The 14698-nt window shown below is 56.0% G+C and overlaps 1 protein-coding gene across 4 annotated transcripts in view; it reads left to right on the top strand.

Annotated features, from left to right (window-relative positions):
* The window catches only part of NOL4L (nucleolar protein 4 like), a 63259-nt gene extending 49567 nt beyond the window's left edge, over nt 1–13692 (top strand). For all 4 annotated transcript variants that reach the window (XM_066199185.1, XM_066199187.1, XM_066199186.1 and 1 more), the window contains 6 exons: nt 4470–4741; nt 5171–5356; nt 5436–5627; nt 5715–5837; nt 6008–6209; nt 9037–13692. In XM_066199185.1, the coding sequence (XP_066055282.1) occupies nt 4470–4741; nt 5171–5356; nt 5436–5627; nt 5715–5837; nt 6008–6209; nt 9037–9236 (1175 nt within the window). In that variant the 3' untranslated portion in view covers nt 9237–13692. The remainder of the gene's footprint in view (nt 1–4469; nt 4742–5170; nt 5357–5435; nt 5628–5714; nt 5838–6007; nt 6210–9036) is intronic.
* The last annotated feature ends 1006 nt before the right edge of the window (nt 13693–14698 follow it).

Raw genomic sequence — 14698 nt, 5'->3', positions numbered from 1 at the left:
GTCAAAAGAGGTTTTGTCTCCGCTCTGGAGATGTGACAGGAGGAGGAACAATTTGCCCCATTCATCTTTAACTCTGCTCTGGAGAGCGGTGCGGTGGCCTGCGCCGGCAGAGACGTTAAACCCAACCACTTCCCCGCCGTAAAATCTCCCGGGGAGCAGGTGTTGGAAATCGCCCCTTCCCCTCCTGATCTCCTCAAATCCAGCGCCACAGAAATCAAGGATAATCCAGCAGCCTCTTCAAAATGAAAACGCTGAGCCCTGATTAATTCATTTAATAAGTGACTGATCCCCTCCTCCCCCAGCACCGCGGCCCAAGAAGCCATTTTGCTTCTTGCTCTCCTGGGCTGATGCCGGGGAGATGCCGAGGCTGCAGCGGAGGCTCAGGGCTGCTCCCCCACAGCCACCTCACCAGCCTCACCACGTGTCTTGTCGTGGTCTGGCCTCTGCAGAGGGGCCGAAGAGGGCAGCACTCCATAGGCCTCGGGGCCAGCTGCCTCTGTTGGGCTCTCCAGCCTCACCAGTCTCTCCCGCACGGTGCCAGGGTCTGCTCCACCTCCATGCAGCCCATGGAGCCCCAGCTCGAGGGGGATTAAACAGGAGAACGAAATAGTCCCGTTTTCCAACCGAAAGATCAAACCGGTTAGAAGTGACATTGTTTTTGCAGTTCCATCTGCTTCAATTAGGGCACGGGGGTGGAGCAGGGGGGCTCCCAATTATCCTCATTAGAGGGGCTCCTCGTGCAGCCAAGCTCCAGCCGTGAGCAGGGAGCTCACCAGGCTCGTGCTGGTTGATAATGAATATATTCATGGCTGCACAGCCTGGCCTTGCTCGCCTGCTGCTGCTGGAGCCCTGCTCCTGACATGTGCTTTTGGCACTGCTGGGAGATGTGGAAAACCTCTCCAAGCTCCAGAGCTTGGTGGGTTTTGCCAGAATGGAGTGTGGTCAGCACAGTCCCACCACTGCTCAAAGTCCTGACACAGCGCCCAAAGCAAAGTAGGAGTCTAAATCTGGTCCCAGCACCCAAAGTGGGAGTACTCCTGCTCTTTCTCCCCCAGGTCCCACTTTGTTGTGGGGTGCCCCAGCTCCTCTCAGGAATGGCTGTGGGCTGGAGATACCCCAGTGAAGCTGCCCAGGGAGCAGCCCCGTCCCCATCCCCATCCCCATCCCCATCCCTGTCTCATCCATCCTAACAAGGAGATTGCAGCTCCCTCCTGAGCTCATCTGAATTTTCAAGCTGGCTGAGGCCATTCCCACCCAGACCCAAGGACTCACCAATTTGAATTTATGGCCATTTCTCTGCTCACAATACTGAGAGTAACCCATCACGTTGTGTGTGGAGCTTCTGGGAGAGCATAACATGTAAAAATACAGAAATAAGAAAATATCCGTAGCTCATGGGTTTAAAAACCTTATTATTTATGTATATCCAACTAAATTGTTGTTTCAGTAGGTGCTGGCCACTGATATTAGAATCCCATTTAATTTCCTTATCCCACCTGGCAGGTTCCTAGAGACATCTTCCTCTTTGTTTGCAATATCTTTTGCCTGTAGCAAACCCAGGGTTCGTAAATGCAGCAGCATTGAGTGGAAACCTGACGTGCAGCTGCTGCTGCGTGTGTTTTGTGTGACACAAAAGAAAACCTGAGACGTGGAGGAATAGGGGCAGTCCAGGTGTCACCCCCAGGATCTTGTCCGATGTCAGCAGCCAGTGCAGGACTGTCACTGCGTACAGGAGTGGGGGGCCAGAGCTGGGGGCTGTGAGGAGGCTGGAGGTGGATGGGCAAGGGCAGAGTGGGATGCCCAGGGTGGAGTTGGGGGTACTCAAGGCAATTTGGGGATGTCTGGGATAGATTGGGAATGCTCATAGCAGGTTGAGGATGCTTTCATCCCTGCAGGGCTGCCCAGAGGAGGTTGGGGATGCCCAGGACAGATTTGGGGATGTTGCAGGACAGGTTGGGGATGCTCGGGGCACCTGCACATTCTTCTCCCAGGTGACGCCTCTCGTGGTTCCCTTGCCTGGCAGGGATTTTGTGCCATGGTGGGCCCCCAGCCCTGTTGGTGCAGGCAGCCATGCCAGGGGCTGCCGAGGAGCTGAGGGAGGAGGTCCCCACCGTCCTCCTGGCCACGGCACCGATTGGCCCAACGCTGTTGCTGTGGCTGTGCCCGGGCCGATGGCTGGGCCTGGCCTACAGCTCGTGCCTCCATGCAAGGGAATAATTCTCCTTAATCCTTCTGAGAGGCATCACTGGATGAGACTGGAGCCTCCCTCTGGGAGCCCCATCTCCCCTGGCGCAGAGAACACTGCTGGGGGAGGGACAGCCGCCATCCTGGGCAGGGAGGCCTCTGTGCCCCCGGCCACCTGCCTGCTCCTGCTGGGGCCACAGCCAAGCCAGCATTGCTCCTGCACCCGCGCTGAGGGACAGCAAAACCCTGGGGAGCTCAGCGCCAGACCAGTGCCCTGGGCCAGGAGGGCTGTGGGGGCAGGACGTGGCAGTGCCCCCAGCATCCTGCCCCTCCAGATGACAGCAGGAACCTGTGGACATGGTCTGGGATGCAGCCGCCCACTGCAGCCCCACCATTGCAAACACTGGGACAGGAGACCAGAGCTCGTGTTGGGGAGGTGGCTTGGAGGGTGCCCCTGGATAAGTGCTGGCTGCTGAGCCCCTCTGGAGCCCCACACTCTCTGGCACAGAGAGCTGGGACCAAGGGCTTTTGCCAGGACCCAGCCCCGTGGTGGGGCGGGTGACGCCTGCCACCGGCCCGGAGCACCAGGCACATAAACACCACCCCGGGGATTAGGTCAGCTCTGGTCATCGCTCAGACGAATAAGTGGATCAGCGCAAGGGAAAGGAGGGGGAGGGAGCTCTGCTGAGCAGGGAGCTCCAGTAGGGACCTTTTAATTTAGGGGCTCATGGGGCCAGGAGCCGCCTTGGCGCAGGCGCGGGGCTGGGCAGCGAGCACTGGCGCCCGTGGCGGGGTGACTGGGGACACGCGGCGGCAGCCCCGGCCGGCCCCACAGTCGGCTTGGATGCCCGAGTGTCCTCAAGTGTGTTTATTTTAAGGGATACAAAGTCCTGGGCCACCGCAGGGTCACCGCAGCACTCGCCCAGCCTCGCAGTAAAGTTTCCCGCAGGTGCTGGCAGGGGGAGGAGGAGGAGAGGAGGGCGGATGGCAGCAGCTGGGCACCATCCCGCCGCCCTGTGCCCGCACACCTTTGGACCTGGCGCCCGTGTGCCAGGAGCCATCGGCGCAGGGGCTGCGGCCACCCCACAACCCCGGCCCATTGTCCCACGGTGGCCGGGCCGGGCGCAGGGACGGCCATCTGCTCGTCGCTGCCGACAGCTTCTTTGTTCACCGCCCGGCACACGCTGGCGCAGGAAGCGGCTCCCACGTGCTTCGCCCTTTCCCTCTCGCGGAGGCACCTAATGAAATAAAGGATTTACTGCGGCGAGGGGGAGGGAAGGGAACAGGCTGAGCAGTTTGAAATGTCGTGCCTGGCCCCAGGGCTGGGCTCCCTGGCCAGGTGCAGGCAGGGTGGGTGCAGGCAGTGCCGGGCTCTCTGCCACTGCTGGGCTGTTCTTTGGGAGCCGCCATGGTCGGAGTAGGCACAGGCAGGGGATGGTGCCAGGGTCTGGGGTGTGAATGCAGCCAAGATCTGTGCACCGGGCGTACGTGGCACTGCCATTGCCAGGGCCCTGACCTGTTTGTGTGGTGGGGAAAAGGCTTTGCATGTGCTGTGGGGATGGCTCTGGGACGTGTGGAAACCAGGAACAGGAGTGTCCATGTAGGGTGTAGGTCACTTGGGATTTGAGTGAGACAGGAAGGACATCGTGTAGTCCCTGTCCCCTCCCTGCAGCAGTATGCCAAAGAGGAACCTTGCTGGGTGGTGTGCTAGCTGTGAGCAGAGCTCCTAATGCCGCTTCCAGGCACCACGGATTCAGGGTTTTCCCACCCAAGTGAGTCCGTCCTCGTGTGTGATCCCCATGGCCTAGCACTCTGCAGAGCTGCATATCCCTTAACCAGCAGTGCTGGAACTTGTCACTTCCCACTGCACCCAGTCCCAAACTGGGCCAGAAGGATGGCAGGGGACCTGGCAGGGAGAGGCAGTGCCCCTTTCTCCTCCCTGCAATGCAAACAGAAACCGAAAAGGACCAAATTCCAAAGTTCTTATTCAAGCCCAGGCACCATGGCCGAGGGCGGAGGCATGGGGACTGTCACCTGCAGAGGGATGGGTGGCTCGGGCATGGGGCACGGCAGCACCTGGTGTGCTTTGAGGAATGAGGGAGTGGATCCCTGTGACAAAAACCTTGTAGGCTTGGACACCACCATTTGTACTTCCATCTGCTGCATCCCAGGGTCCAAAGCCAGCCTGGCTCCCAGTGGCAACTCAGCCACCAAGTGAGCCCAGAGCAGCTTCAGGAAGGTGGCCACAGGGTGCCAAGGGGATGACCACACATCCTTCCTTGCAGATGACTCCTCGTCAGAGAGCTGCAGCGGGAATGGCTCCTCCACACTGAACCCCTCCACCTCCAGCAGCACGCAGGGCGACAGCGCCTTCCCCGAAATGAACGGCAATGGCACCGCAGCCCCCATGGACTTCACCGCCTCCGCTGACGACCAGCCCATCAACCTCTGCGACAAGCTCACACCCGCTCACATCACCCCTTCCTACCAGTCTGACAGCTGCAGTGCCGACGGGCTGCGCAGCAGGGTCAAGTACGGGGTGAAAACCACAGCAGAGGTACGGCCTGGGGTGATCTGGGAGAGCCAGGGACATGCCCCACACCCCAGTTGCCCCAGAGCTGGGTGCTGGAATGGGCTCACCTCACCCCTGACCCTGTGCCAGAGCCACCATGTGTCAAGGAGCCCATTCATGCTGGGTCAGGCAGTGTTTCCCACAGGATCAGGCGGAGCCATGGCGCCACCAACCAGAGCCGCCATTGGACCATCATGTTATCACAGGCTTGCTGAGGCCACCATGCTCCCCCCTGCCCAAAGCAGGCAGGAGGTGACAAAGCAGGCAGGAGGTGACTTGCAGGGGAGCCTGGCCATGGGTTCACCTCCCTGAGTTGCAGGGGGGCCTTCAGGAGGGGGGATGGACATAGTGAGATAAGGAGAAAGGGCAGGTGCATGAGGTGAGAGCTGCTGGTGATAACCCGTCTCCTCTCAGTCCCCCCCGTACAGCTCTGGCAGCTATGACTCCGTCAAGACAGAGGTGAGCGGCTGCCCCGAGGACCTGACTGTCGGCAGGGCCCCCACAGCTGATGAAGATGACGATGACCACGACGACCATGAAGACAATGATAAGATCAATGACTCGGAGGGGATGGACCCGGAGAGGCTAAAGGCCTTCAATGTAAGGAGAGCTCCACAGGGAGGGTGAGGCCGCCTGCCTTCTGTCTCGGGGTTCCCACCACCTGTCTTCTCACTTGCAGATGTTCGTGCGCCTTTTTGTGGATGAGAACCTGGACCGGATGGTTCCCATCTCCAAGCAGCCCAAGGAGAAGATCCAGGCCATCATTGAGTCCTGCAGCCGGCAGTTCCCCGAGTTCCAGGAGCGGGCACGCAAGCGCATCCGCACCTACCTCAAGTCCTGCCGTCGCATGAAGAAGAACGGGATGGAGATGGTGAGTGGCCGCCCCAGGGCCCTGCCCCTCGTCCCAGCACCCGGGGCAGCACATCCCTGAGCATCCTCTCTGCTTGTGTCCCTGCAGACCAGGCCCACGCCGCCTCACCTGACCTCAGCCATGGCAGAGAACATCCTGGCCGCCGCCTGCGAGAGCGAAACGCGGAAAGCAGCCAAGAGGATGCGGCTGGAGATCTACCAGACCTCCCAGGTACGGTGCTGGCAGTTGGAGGTGGGCGAGGAGCAGAACTGGCAGTGTCCTATGGTGGGGTCAAAAGGCTTTCTGAAAGTCTGAGGGACTGCAGAACAGAACCCCGTGGTGTATCCTGAGACTCAGGCCAATGGGGATGGTCTGAGTAGGTCTGTGTTTCCCCTGTGCAGGATGAACCGATCGCTCTAGACAAGCAGCATTCCAGAGACTCCACAGCCATCACCCACTCCTCCTACTCACTGCCAGCTTCATCTTACTCCCAAGACCCGGTCTACATCAATGGAAGCCTGAACTACAGCTACCGTGGCTACGGGTCCCTGGGGGGCAGCCTGCAGCCCCCCGCATCCCTCCAGACGGGCAACCACAGTAATGGTAAGTGTCTGTGCCAGGAGCACGGGGAGCCCACCCTGGCATCACCTCTGCCCATGCCCGGGCAGTGCACCAGGGGCTCCTGGCATCTCCCACTGTGGGGTTGATCTGGTTGCTGAAGGAGAGGCAGGGGCTGCTCCCACAGGTCCCACAGAGCCCAGTCATGGCAGCACCTCTCCCACCACTGCACAGAGCTGCTCCAAAATCCCCTCTTGTCCCTTCTGTCTGGCGGCTCTGCTCACGTCATCAGCAGGTGGTTAATTGTTGAACTGCATTTGGAAGGACGGTTTGGGTGGCACTGGTGGAGGGAAGGAGTGTCACTTATAAAAAAAAAAGGAGAATCTGTACCAGATCCTCTGTTAATTATTAACAGGGGCGGCGCCTATCGCTGCTCTGATCTGCTGCTGGTATGAGCTGTTCTGCTCTCAGGATGGGGACAGGGTGGGGGGCACAGCCACAGCTCAGGGAGGCTCTGAGGGGCTGGGGACTGCCTGGGAACAGTTGAGAAAACAGGACTGATGCTGCAGGACAAGAAGGCAGAAGGAGAGTGTAGGCAGAGCTTGAGATTAGGAGCAAGTGAACAGAGCAGAGTATCCTGGCCTGGAGCAGGGCACACAGGAAGGCTCCAAGGTACCTGGTGACTCGACCACACCTGGAGTGAGAGGTACGAGACGAGACCAAGTGTTCCCTCTGACTCTGTCCTGCAGCAGCGGTGGCAGGAGGTGCTCGGTCCCTTGCCAGTCCTTGTCCAGTCTTTCACAATCCCCAGGTTGCCATTGCCTGTCCTGGTGCGCTCTGGGCTCCTGCCCCAGCCCACCCCGACGGGAGCCAGGATTTGGAAGGATGTGATTTCCGGAGGCCTGAGAGATGCCTGTCTGGGATTAACTCTTATCATCCCTTCCTAATGCTTCTTAACCCTGAATAAAGATCCTGTCCCGGCCTCCAGCTGCTGAGACCTAATCCTTACAGCAATGGTTCCTCCGCAGAACAGCACAGGCACTCAGTCCCCCACTGCCAGGCACCCTCCTTTGGCTCCTCCATGTGAGACAGTGAATGTGCAGGAAGATCCCTGAGCAGCCCCAGGAGGAGCAAACAGGCCCCGGGTGGAGCACCCAGCAGCACCTTGCCTTCTTTCTTTCTAGGGGATTTTTAAACCTCTGTTTTGCAGTCGTCTTTTTCCCAAGCTCTGGCCCAGTCCTTCAGAGGGGAGAGCACTCTGCAAGGAGCTGCATCTTTTCCTCCCTCTGAGCAGAGACCCCGCAGGGCTTTGCTGCCCAGAAGTGTCTGCACCCTCCATCCCCCACCTCAGGCAATTCTTGCTCGAGCCCACATCCCTGCTCCCAGCTCCTTCCCCCTTGGCAAGCCGGGAAACAGGCTCAGGCTCAGTTTACTGCTGCCTTTTCTGTCCAGTGAAATTGCTTTCGCATGAGAGCCTCCTCCTTCTTCTCCTCCTCCTCCTTCTCCTCCTCCTCCTCCTTCTCCTCCTCCTCCCCCACTTTGAAGCTCTGGTTCTCTTGGCATGGAGCACTTCTGCTGGTGCTGCTCCTCCCGCAGCTCCAGCACTGCTTTCCTTGAATGCTTTCCATTCCAGCTGGGGCGATGGGCTCCCCTCCCTGCTGCCATCAGCAGTGGCACCCACCTGGACTTGGGGGCAGCTGGACTCTCCCATCCTGGTTTGCAAACAGCCACAACACCCAGTCCTTGCTTCATTTCCCAAGGCTGCATCAGGCCACCCAGCAGGAGCTCAGCTGTCCCAAAGCCTTTCTCCAGCACCACCAACTGCTCCATCCGCCTGCAGCGCTTCAGCTCACAGCCCAGGGATTAGTTCAGTGTCTTCTCTCCTTCCCTCCTGGCTGCAGCCTTGCCAACTTCCTCTCCCTTGACTACTGTCACATCTCTAGTGCATCTCTTGGCACTTCTCTCATTTCCAATTGACTGTGTGTCCAACTTAGTCCAACATGAAGCTAAGTCCACTTTTTCCCCTGCCTTTACCTGCTGGAGTCACTCATCAAGATAAACGAGGCAAGCACAGCCCATGTGGAATGTTACTCCCCATGTGCAGAGGGAAAGCCAGAACCTGGGAGGTGATTTTGATGGTGCATGTGCCAGCAGCAGCGCTGGTTTACCTCCCAGCAGACCCTCTTTTCACAGAGCTGTGGGCCAGGCTGCGGGATGGGATTTTTGTCATATTGGCTCTGAGACATCTTTACAGAATCCCAGAATTACTTGGTTTGGAAGAAGCCTTAAAGTTGACTTCACTCCAACCCCCTGCCACAGGCAGGGACGCTTTCCACTAGAGCAGATTGCTCCAAGCCCTATCCAACCTGCCCTTGAACACTTCCAGGAATGGGGCAGCCACAGCTTCTTTGGGCAACCTGTGCCAGGGCCTCACCAATCTCACAGGGAAGAATTTCTTCCCATTATCCCATCTAAACCTGCCCTCTGTGAGGCTGAAGCTGTTGCCTCTTGTTCTGTCACTCCATGCCCTTGTCCAAAGTACCTCCGCAGCTCTCTTGGAGCCCCTTTAGGCACTGAAAGGAGCTCTAAGGTCTTCCCAGAGCCTTCTCTTCTCCAGGCTGAGCAATCCCAATTCCCTTAGCCTGTACCCCTAGCAGAAGTGCTCCAGCCTTTTGAGCATCTCTGTGGGCTCCTCTGAACCTGTGTTCCTGTTGCAGAGGCACTGAGTGACTGCTCTGGTGTCTGTGGGAGCTCCTCACGTTATCTGGGCACTGTGGGGATCTTCCAAGTGGTGCAGAGGTCTGGAATCACAACAGGATGGGCACGGGAAAGGTTGCTGTGCCCGAGCTTCCCTCTCACTTTTCCTTGGCAGGTCCGACCGATCTCAGCATGAAAGGTGGGGCCTCCAGCACAGCCCCCTCCAACAGCACCAGCCGGGGCATGCAGGCGGCCCAGCTCAGCCCCACGGAGATCAGCGCCGTGCGGCAGCTCATCGCCGGGTACCGGGAGTCGGCGGCGTTCCTGCTCCGCTCTGCAGACGAACTGGAAAACCTCATTTTACAGCAGAACTGACTCCCCGTGTCTGCATCGCTCCTCGGTCGACAAGACAATTTATACCTGGTAGAAGGAGGCTCCCGGCGGTGTCCTGCTCAGGACCACCATCGTCCTCCCGCCACGTGGTGGGCACATGTAGTTTTAGAAGGTGGGATCCAAAAGACCTGTTTTCTTTTACACTCCAAGCACCTGGGACTTCAGGCACAAGGACACGTTTTGGAACCGTACCAACACCCGTGCCTCCAGCCGACCAGAAGCCAACCCTGCAGCTTGGAAGGATGTGGGACTTTGAAGGGCAGAAGGGAGCCTGGGGAGGTTTGGGGCTGCAGATGTATTTAGAATAACCTTTGTGGACCCAAATGTTAGATTCCCATCCCTGGATAATTTCCAAGTCTTAGGTGAGCTGAATCACATATTTATTGAGAAATGGACCCTCCTCTCCCCTTAGTAATTTATTTTTCTGAAAATGGATTCTTTTGAGTTTGTACAGATTGCCAGTTTTTTGTCTGTCTGATCAGAAGGAATTTATTCCTGTGAAATAACACATTCCATATCACTACACTACTAATTTCCAGGCAGCTCTGCCTGTTTCTCTGGTGAACCCTTGTCCCACAGGGAGCAAGTTTGCCATCCAGCCCTTGACATCGAGGCTGCTCAGCCTCCAGTGAGCGTAGGTGGGAGCTGAACAGCAGCGCAAGCGTCCTGCTTAGGCCTTTGTTCTAAGGGGTCCCGTAGCAGCAGTGGGGTCTGAACCTCCCACAGAGACTCGGCAAGCTCAGCAGACCTCCGGCTGGAAGGACATCTCACACTCATTAAAGTCATTGCAGATAAGAGAAGGCAGGAAGAAAGGAAGGAGATACCTGAGAAACACTGTCTTGCGGTCACCATCCGTACTCTACCTCACACTCCATTGTGGGCTTCTTCCAGGACTGGCCGCACCGGTCCTGGGAGACGGTGAGTGTTGCAGACATGGGGATCGTGCCGAGGAGGCTGGAACCTCCGGCTGGGGTCCTGCTGTGCCCGGCCGTGCGCTCCGCTCTGTCCGCAGCCAGCCCCGGGGGAGCGCCGGGACAGGAGCCCCTGTGGGGGTGTGAGGCAGGGCAGCCCCAGGGCTCACCCCAGAGGTGAGCTGCAGTGGTGACCGCCTGCTTCTGCGGGGGAGACGGGCAGCATTGAGCAGCAGAACTGACAAAGTCCTCTCCGGGGCCCAGGATCCTTCCCCCTCCCTGCTCACAGTCCTGGAACAAGCCCACAGTTCCCAAAGTGTGGAAGAACCATAGTCCAATGACCATTCTGCCCTGTTTCCACCCCCCCACAACGATGCACTTCGTTTTGCTCAGTGCAATACCTACTGCCAGTGCTGCTAACCCAGGGACCTCGCTCCGGCCAGGGGTGCTGAGCCCAGCCCAGCAATGCAATGTGCTCTGGAGCTGTGCAGAGACCAGCGAGGGTCCCACTGCTCCCTGTCCCCCGCAGGCCCCCGACTTGGCTGAAGTCTACACCATGAGATAGAAATTCGATAAGTGTAAAGCTGTTTTGTAGGTAGAAACTTTCTTGGTTTGGAGCCAGTTTTTATCTTATGTTTTGGCCACCCAGAGCCAGCGGCTGGGGGCTGCTGCTTCAGGAGCCAACGCTGGTGGCACAGGCTTGAGCAGCCACTGGTCCAGCCAGGAGCGGGCCCGGGCAGTTCCCCTGTACCCCATGATGTTCCACACACTGGAAGAGAAGCAAAATTTTACCCTGCTCTTAGTCTCAGAACAGAAAAAGCTGCTGGCTCCTGAGGCCAGGTGTGCCTGGCCCCACAGCAGAAGGGATCAACCATTCCATTGACTGTTTTCCCCAAACCTTAAACTTTCCGTAGCATTTGGAGAAAAGGGACCCAGCCTCTCACCACGGGGTGCAGCTGAGGGGTCAGTGCAGAGACGGGGTGATGGCGGCTCTTAGACCTGAGCAGATGCTGCAACCGGGAGCATCGTGGCCACACCCATCCCCTCCTGCCCGCTGCAGCGGAGCGTGGGGAGCCCCCAGGCCGGGCTCAGACTTAACGCTTTCCCCAGCACTTCACAAGCCTGCTTGGTTTGTCCACTGCATCCTCCCATACTTGGAATTTATGTAAATATTTATTTTTGTGTGAATACCATGAAGTAACAAACCTTTGACAAAATCTGTAACCGCAGCCATTTGTGAAAGTCTTACCGTTCAGGCAGGAGAGGCAGAGACAATCGCTGTCCCGGGATTCTCCCTCTCCGTGGTCTCCCACCCACGCCGGTGCCTCCCTCCTCGGCAGAGGCAGCGGAACCTTTAGCCATAAGTTTGCCATCAGTTTGTACTGAAACAGAGGTAACCCGGGGGCACATGGACAGACCACCAACAGCCACAGTTGGGTTAAGTTTTTTTTATCCAAGTCATTCCTGATCACCTCTGAACCTGTCTCTGCACACGTGGAAGTTCAGGAGCTCTCACACGTGGTCAAACTGCTGTAGAGGACACCGAGGCCGCGTCACAAAGGAGGGTGCCCACCATCGCCCTGTCCCAGCACCTGATGTTCATAACCTGCAGCTGAATGGTACAGACTCAGATTCCCAAAGCCCTGGTGACAGCCACATCTGGGACAAGTTGTGAAACAAACAGGATTGACTCCGAATTTCTGTCAGGGATTTTTTCTTTTTTTTTCTTTTTTTTTCTTTTTTTTTTTTTTTTAGCCACAGCGTTCTGGTTCCTTTGGCATGAGCTTCACAGACATCTCCGTGCTCTGCAGCTGCTCCGTGCTCCACTGTGGCTCCCTGTGCTCCAGGACTGTTCACAGCCACATTCCTGTGCTCTCATCGGGCAGGACGGGGTCAGGAATTGCTAGTCCAGGTTCTCAACAAGAAGGAACAAGCAGGAGCAGAATACACCAGCTTTCCAGATATCTGAGAGGTGGAAGGAGAATGCTGGGTTAGCAAATGGTCTGGATGGTCTTGGGTTTGGTTAAGAAAAGCTGATCACTGGTCGAAAAAAAGAGATTTTTTTTTTTTTTTTTAAATTTAATTTAATTTCAACACACCCATCCTGCCCTGGATGTGCGGTTCCCATGATGCCGTTTCTCTATGGGAGAGCGTTCCCGGGGTTGTGAGCAGATGTAACTTGTACCTCCCTGATCCCAAGGGCCACTTCCCTCCCGGAGCGGCCGTCGGATTTAGTACCAGTTCATGAAAAAAAAAAAAAAATGCTGCTTTGAACTCAGAGGGTTAATATACTTTTGATTTGTAATTTTTTGTAAAACTTTTTACAAGGTAGCATAGTATTTCACCAGACACCAACTACAATCCGTCCATGGTCTGATTTTTATATAATTTAGTGGTGCTTTAGAAACTTTTGTTCGGTTGTTTCGGAGCTGCACAGCTCAGTTCTTCGCCTGTATCTACCTAAGACCAATGTGAACCTTTGTATTTTTGCTCCTAATTTTGGACTCAGTGAAAGTGTACTGTTTACATGTACAGAACTCCCGACCCCGTGTGTTCTGCCAGACCTGCTGTTGAAGAGGAAGCTGCCCCTCACCCAGTTTGTCTGCTTAACCCAGCCACAGCCTCACCCACCCACCGCCACGCGCCCGCCCCGAGGGACACCCCACCAAACCCAGACACCCTTTAAGCAATTTTGGGTTTTGCACAAGCTGTTGTATTTTTTTTTCCTCGGTAGTTGTACGGATCGGCTGCAATTCCAATCGGGAGCTGATCCGGAGCTCTGACGCACCAGATCTGGGCAGTGCTGCTGCCTTCTCCATCCTCCTCCTCCTCCCACACATGCGGGAGGGCGGCGCTGCCCGTAGGGTCCAACTGATGTAGGGGAGCAGGGGGAAAACACTCCTGAGCAGAATTGGGAATACTTTAGGGAAGGGGGTGAGCTCGCCCAAGCCGGCCGCTGGCTTGGGGTGGAGGGTGGGAGCGCGGTCCCACGGGAGGCTCCCAGCGAGGCAGAAGAGGCTCTTTGGGAAGCTGGTGCCTTCCCGAGGGCTCACATTGAAAGCGTATGGCACTTAATCCAGCTTCTAAGGTGACACTTTATTGCTTAATCAATTGATTCCTTTGGAAATGATATTTTTGCAGATAGGCACCTATGCAACTTCATGTGGCTCTTAAGCAGATGAGCACTTCCTCCTCAACGAGCTTGATAAGAGTTATTTGTGTTATATACTGTGGATTTTTCCAGTAAATGTGGCTTAATATTTTAATTCTTAGAATGTGTGTCTATTATATATGTGATGCAACTTAATTCTGTTCTGTTTGTGGAATGATTAGCACAGGCCAACTCCCTGTCCCCTCACTTAACAAAGACCAATGAGCTGTTAATCGAGCTGTTATCTCCATGGTATTACTTGCTAAATGCACTGATTTCATAAGTATGTGGAATCCTTTTTTTTTTTTTTTTTTTTTTTGAATCTGTATATCATATATAAGACTGAATCTACTTAATAAACACTGTATAACAAAAAGGGCTTTCTCCTCCACTGTCGAGCCCCGCTGGGTGCTGCTGGCCCCAGCGCTGCCCCTCGCCCCGGGCCCTGTGCGAGAGGTCGGTGCCATCAGCCACCAGAGCGGGATCTAAATTTAGGTGTTAAAAGGAAGGAATAAAAAAAACAACCAAACAAAAAAAACCCAAACCAAACCATGTCTCAGTCCTGTTGACATAAACTGTGCTTTCCATTCCGTAACAGACAGCGTGGGTACCAGAGAGAGCAGTGGCAGCACTTACAAAGGGGGCAAGGCACCAGTTTTATGCTTAACTTATATTTTGACAAAATTAATTTTGTGAAGTGTCTGGTTTTTGTGAGAAAAAAAAAAAAAAGAAAAAAGAAAAAAAAAAGTTTTCATTGAAGTTTGTGCAAAGTTCTCCCTCATGGAAAATACTGATTTTTCGTTATCAGCTTTATTCACTAAGTATAATAAACCTTTGCATCCATAAATGTTCCTCTTCAAGCGCTGTATAGATACCATCTCCTGGTTTGATCATCAGGAGACCCAAAGGGAACGAGGGGTTTGCAGCTTCCGTGGAAGTGCAGCTGCCCGGGGGTGTGGGGCTGCTGGTGGGGCAGGCGGGTGGGGCTGTCCCTTCCCGGGATTTGCTGCGGCTGCAGCCCGGAGCGAGGCCAGGAGGACGCACCTGAATGTTTGTGCTTGTACAGGATCGCCTGGGACAGCACATCCCGCATGGAGCATCCACAGATTTCATTAATGTCTGGCAGCACAGCACCAGGGGCCCTGTGTCCTTGACACCGTCGGGTTTATGACTGAGCCTCTGGCTGGGCTTTGCTTCCAGATTTCCAAGGGAGGCTGGGAGAGGGCTGCAAGCCGCGGGGATAAGCAGTGCCGGGCCACACCAGCTGCAAACCAGTCGGCATCACCTGCTGAGGCTTCCACAGCCCCCTGGCCAGACTGACTCAGGATGTCCCAGGCCTGCAGATGGCCCTGCCGAGCACGGCAGAGCAGAGCCAAACAGCA

This window comes from Chamaea fasciata, unplaced genomic scaffold (genome assembly GCF_029207755.1).
Source record: "Chamaea fasciata isolate MVZ Bird 193981 ecotype frontalis unplaced genomic scaffold, bChaFas1.0.hap1 SCAF_17, whole genome shotgun sequence".
In the NCBI taxonomy this organism is placed as follows: domain Eukaryota; kingdom Metazoa; phylum Chordata; class Aves; order Passeriformes; family Sylviidae; genus Chamaea; species Chamaea fasciata.
This window is presented reverse-complemented; position numbering and strand designations above follow the sequence as displayed.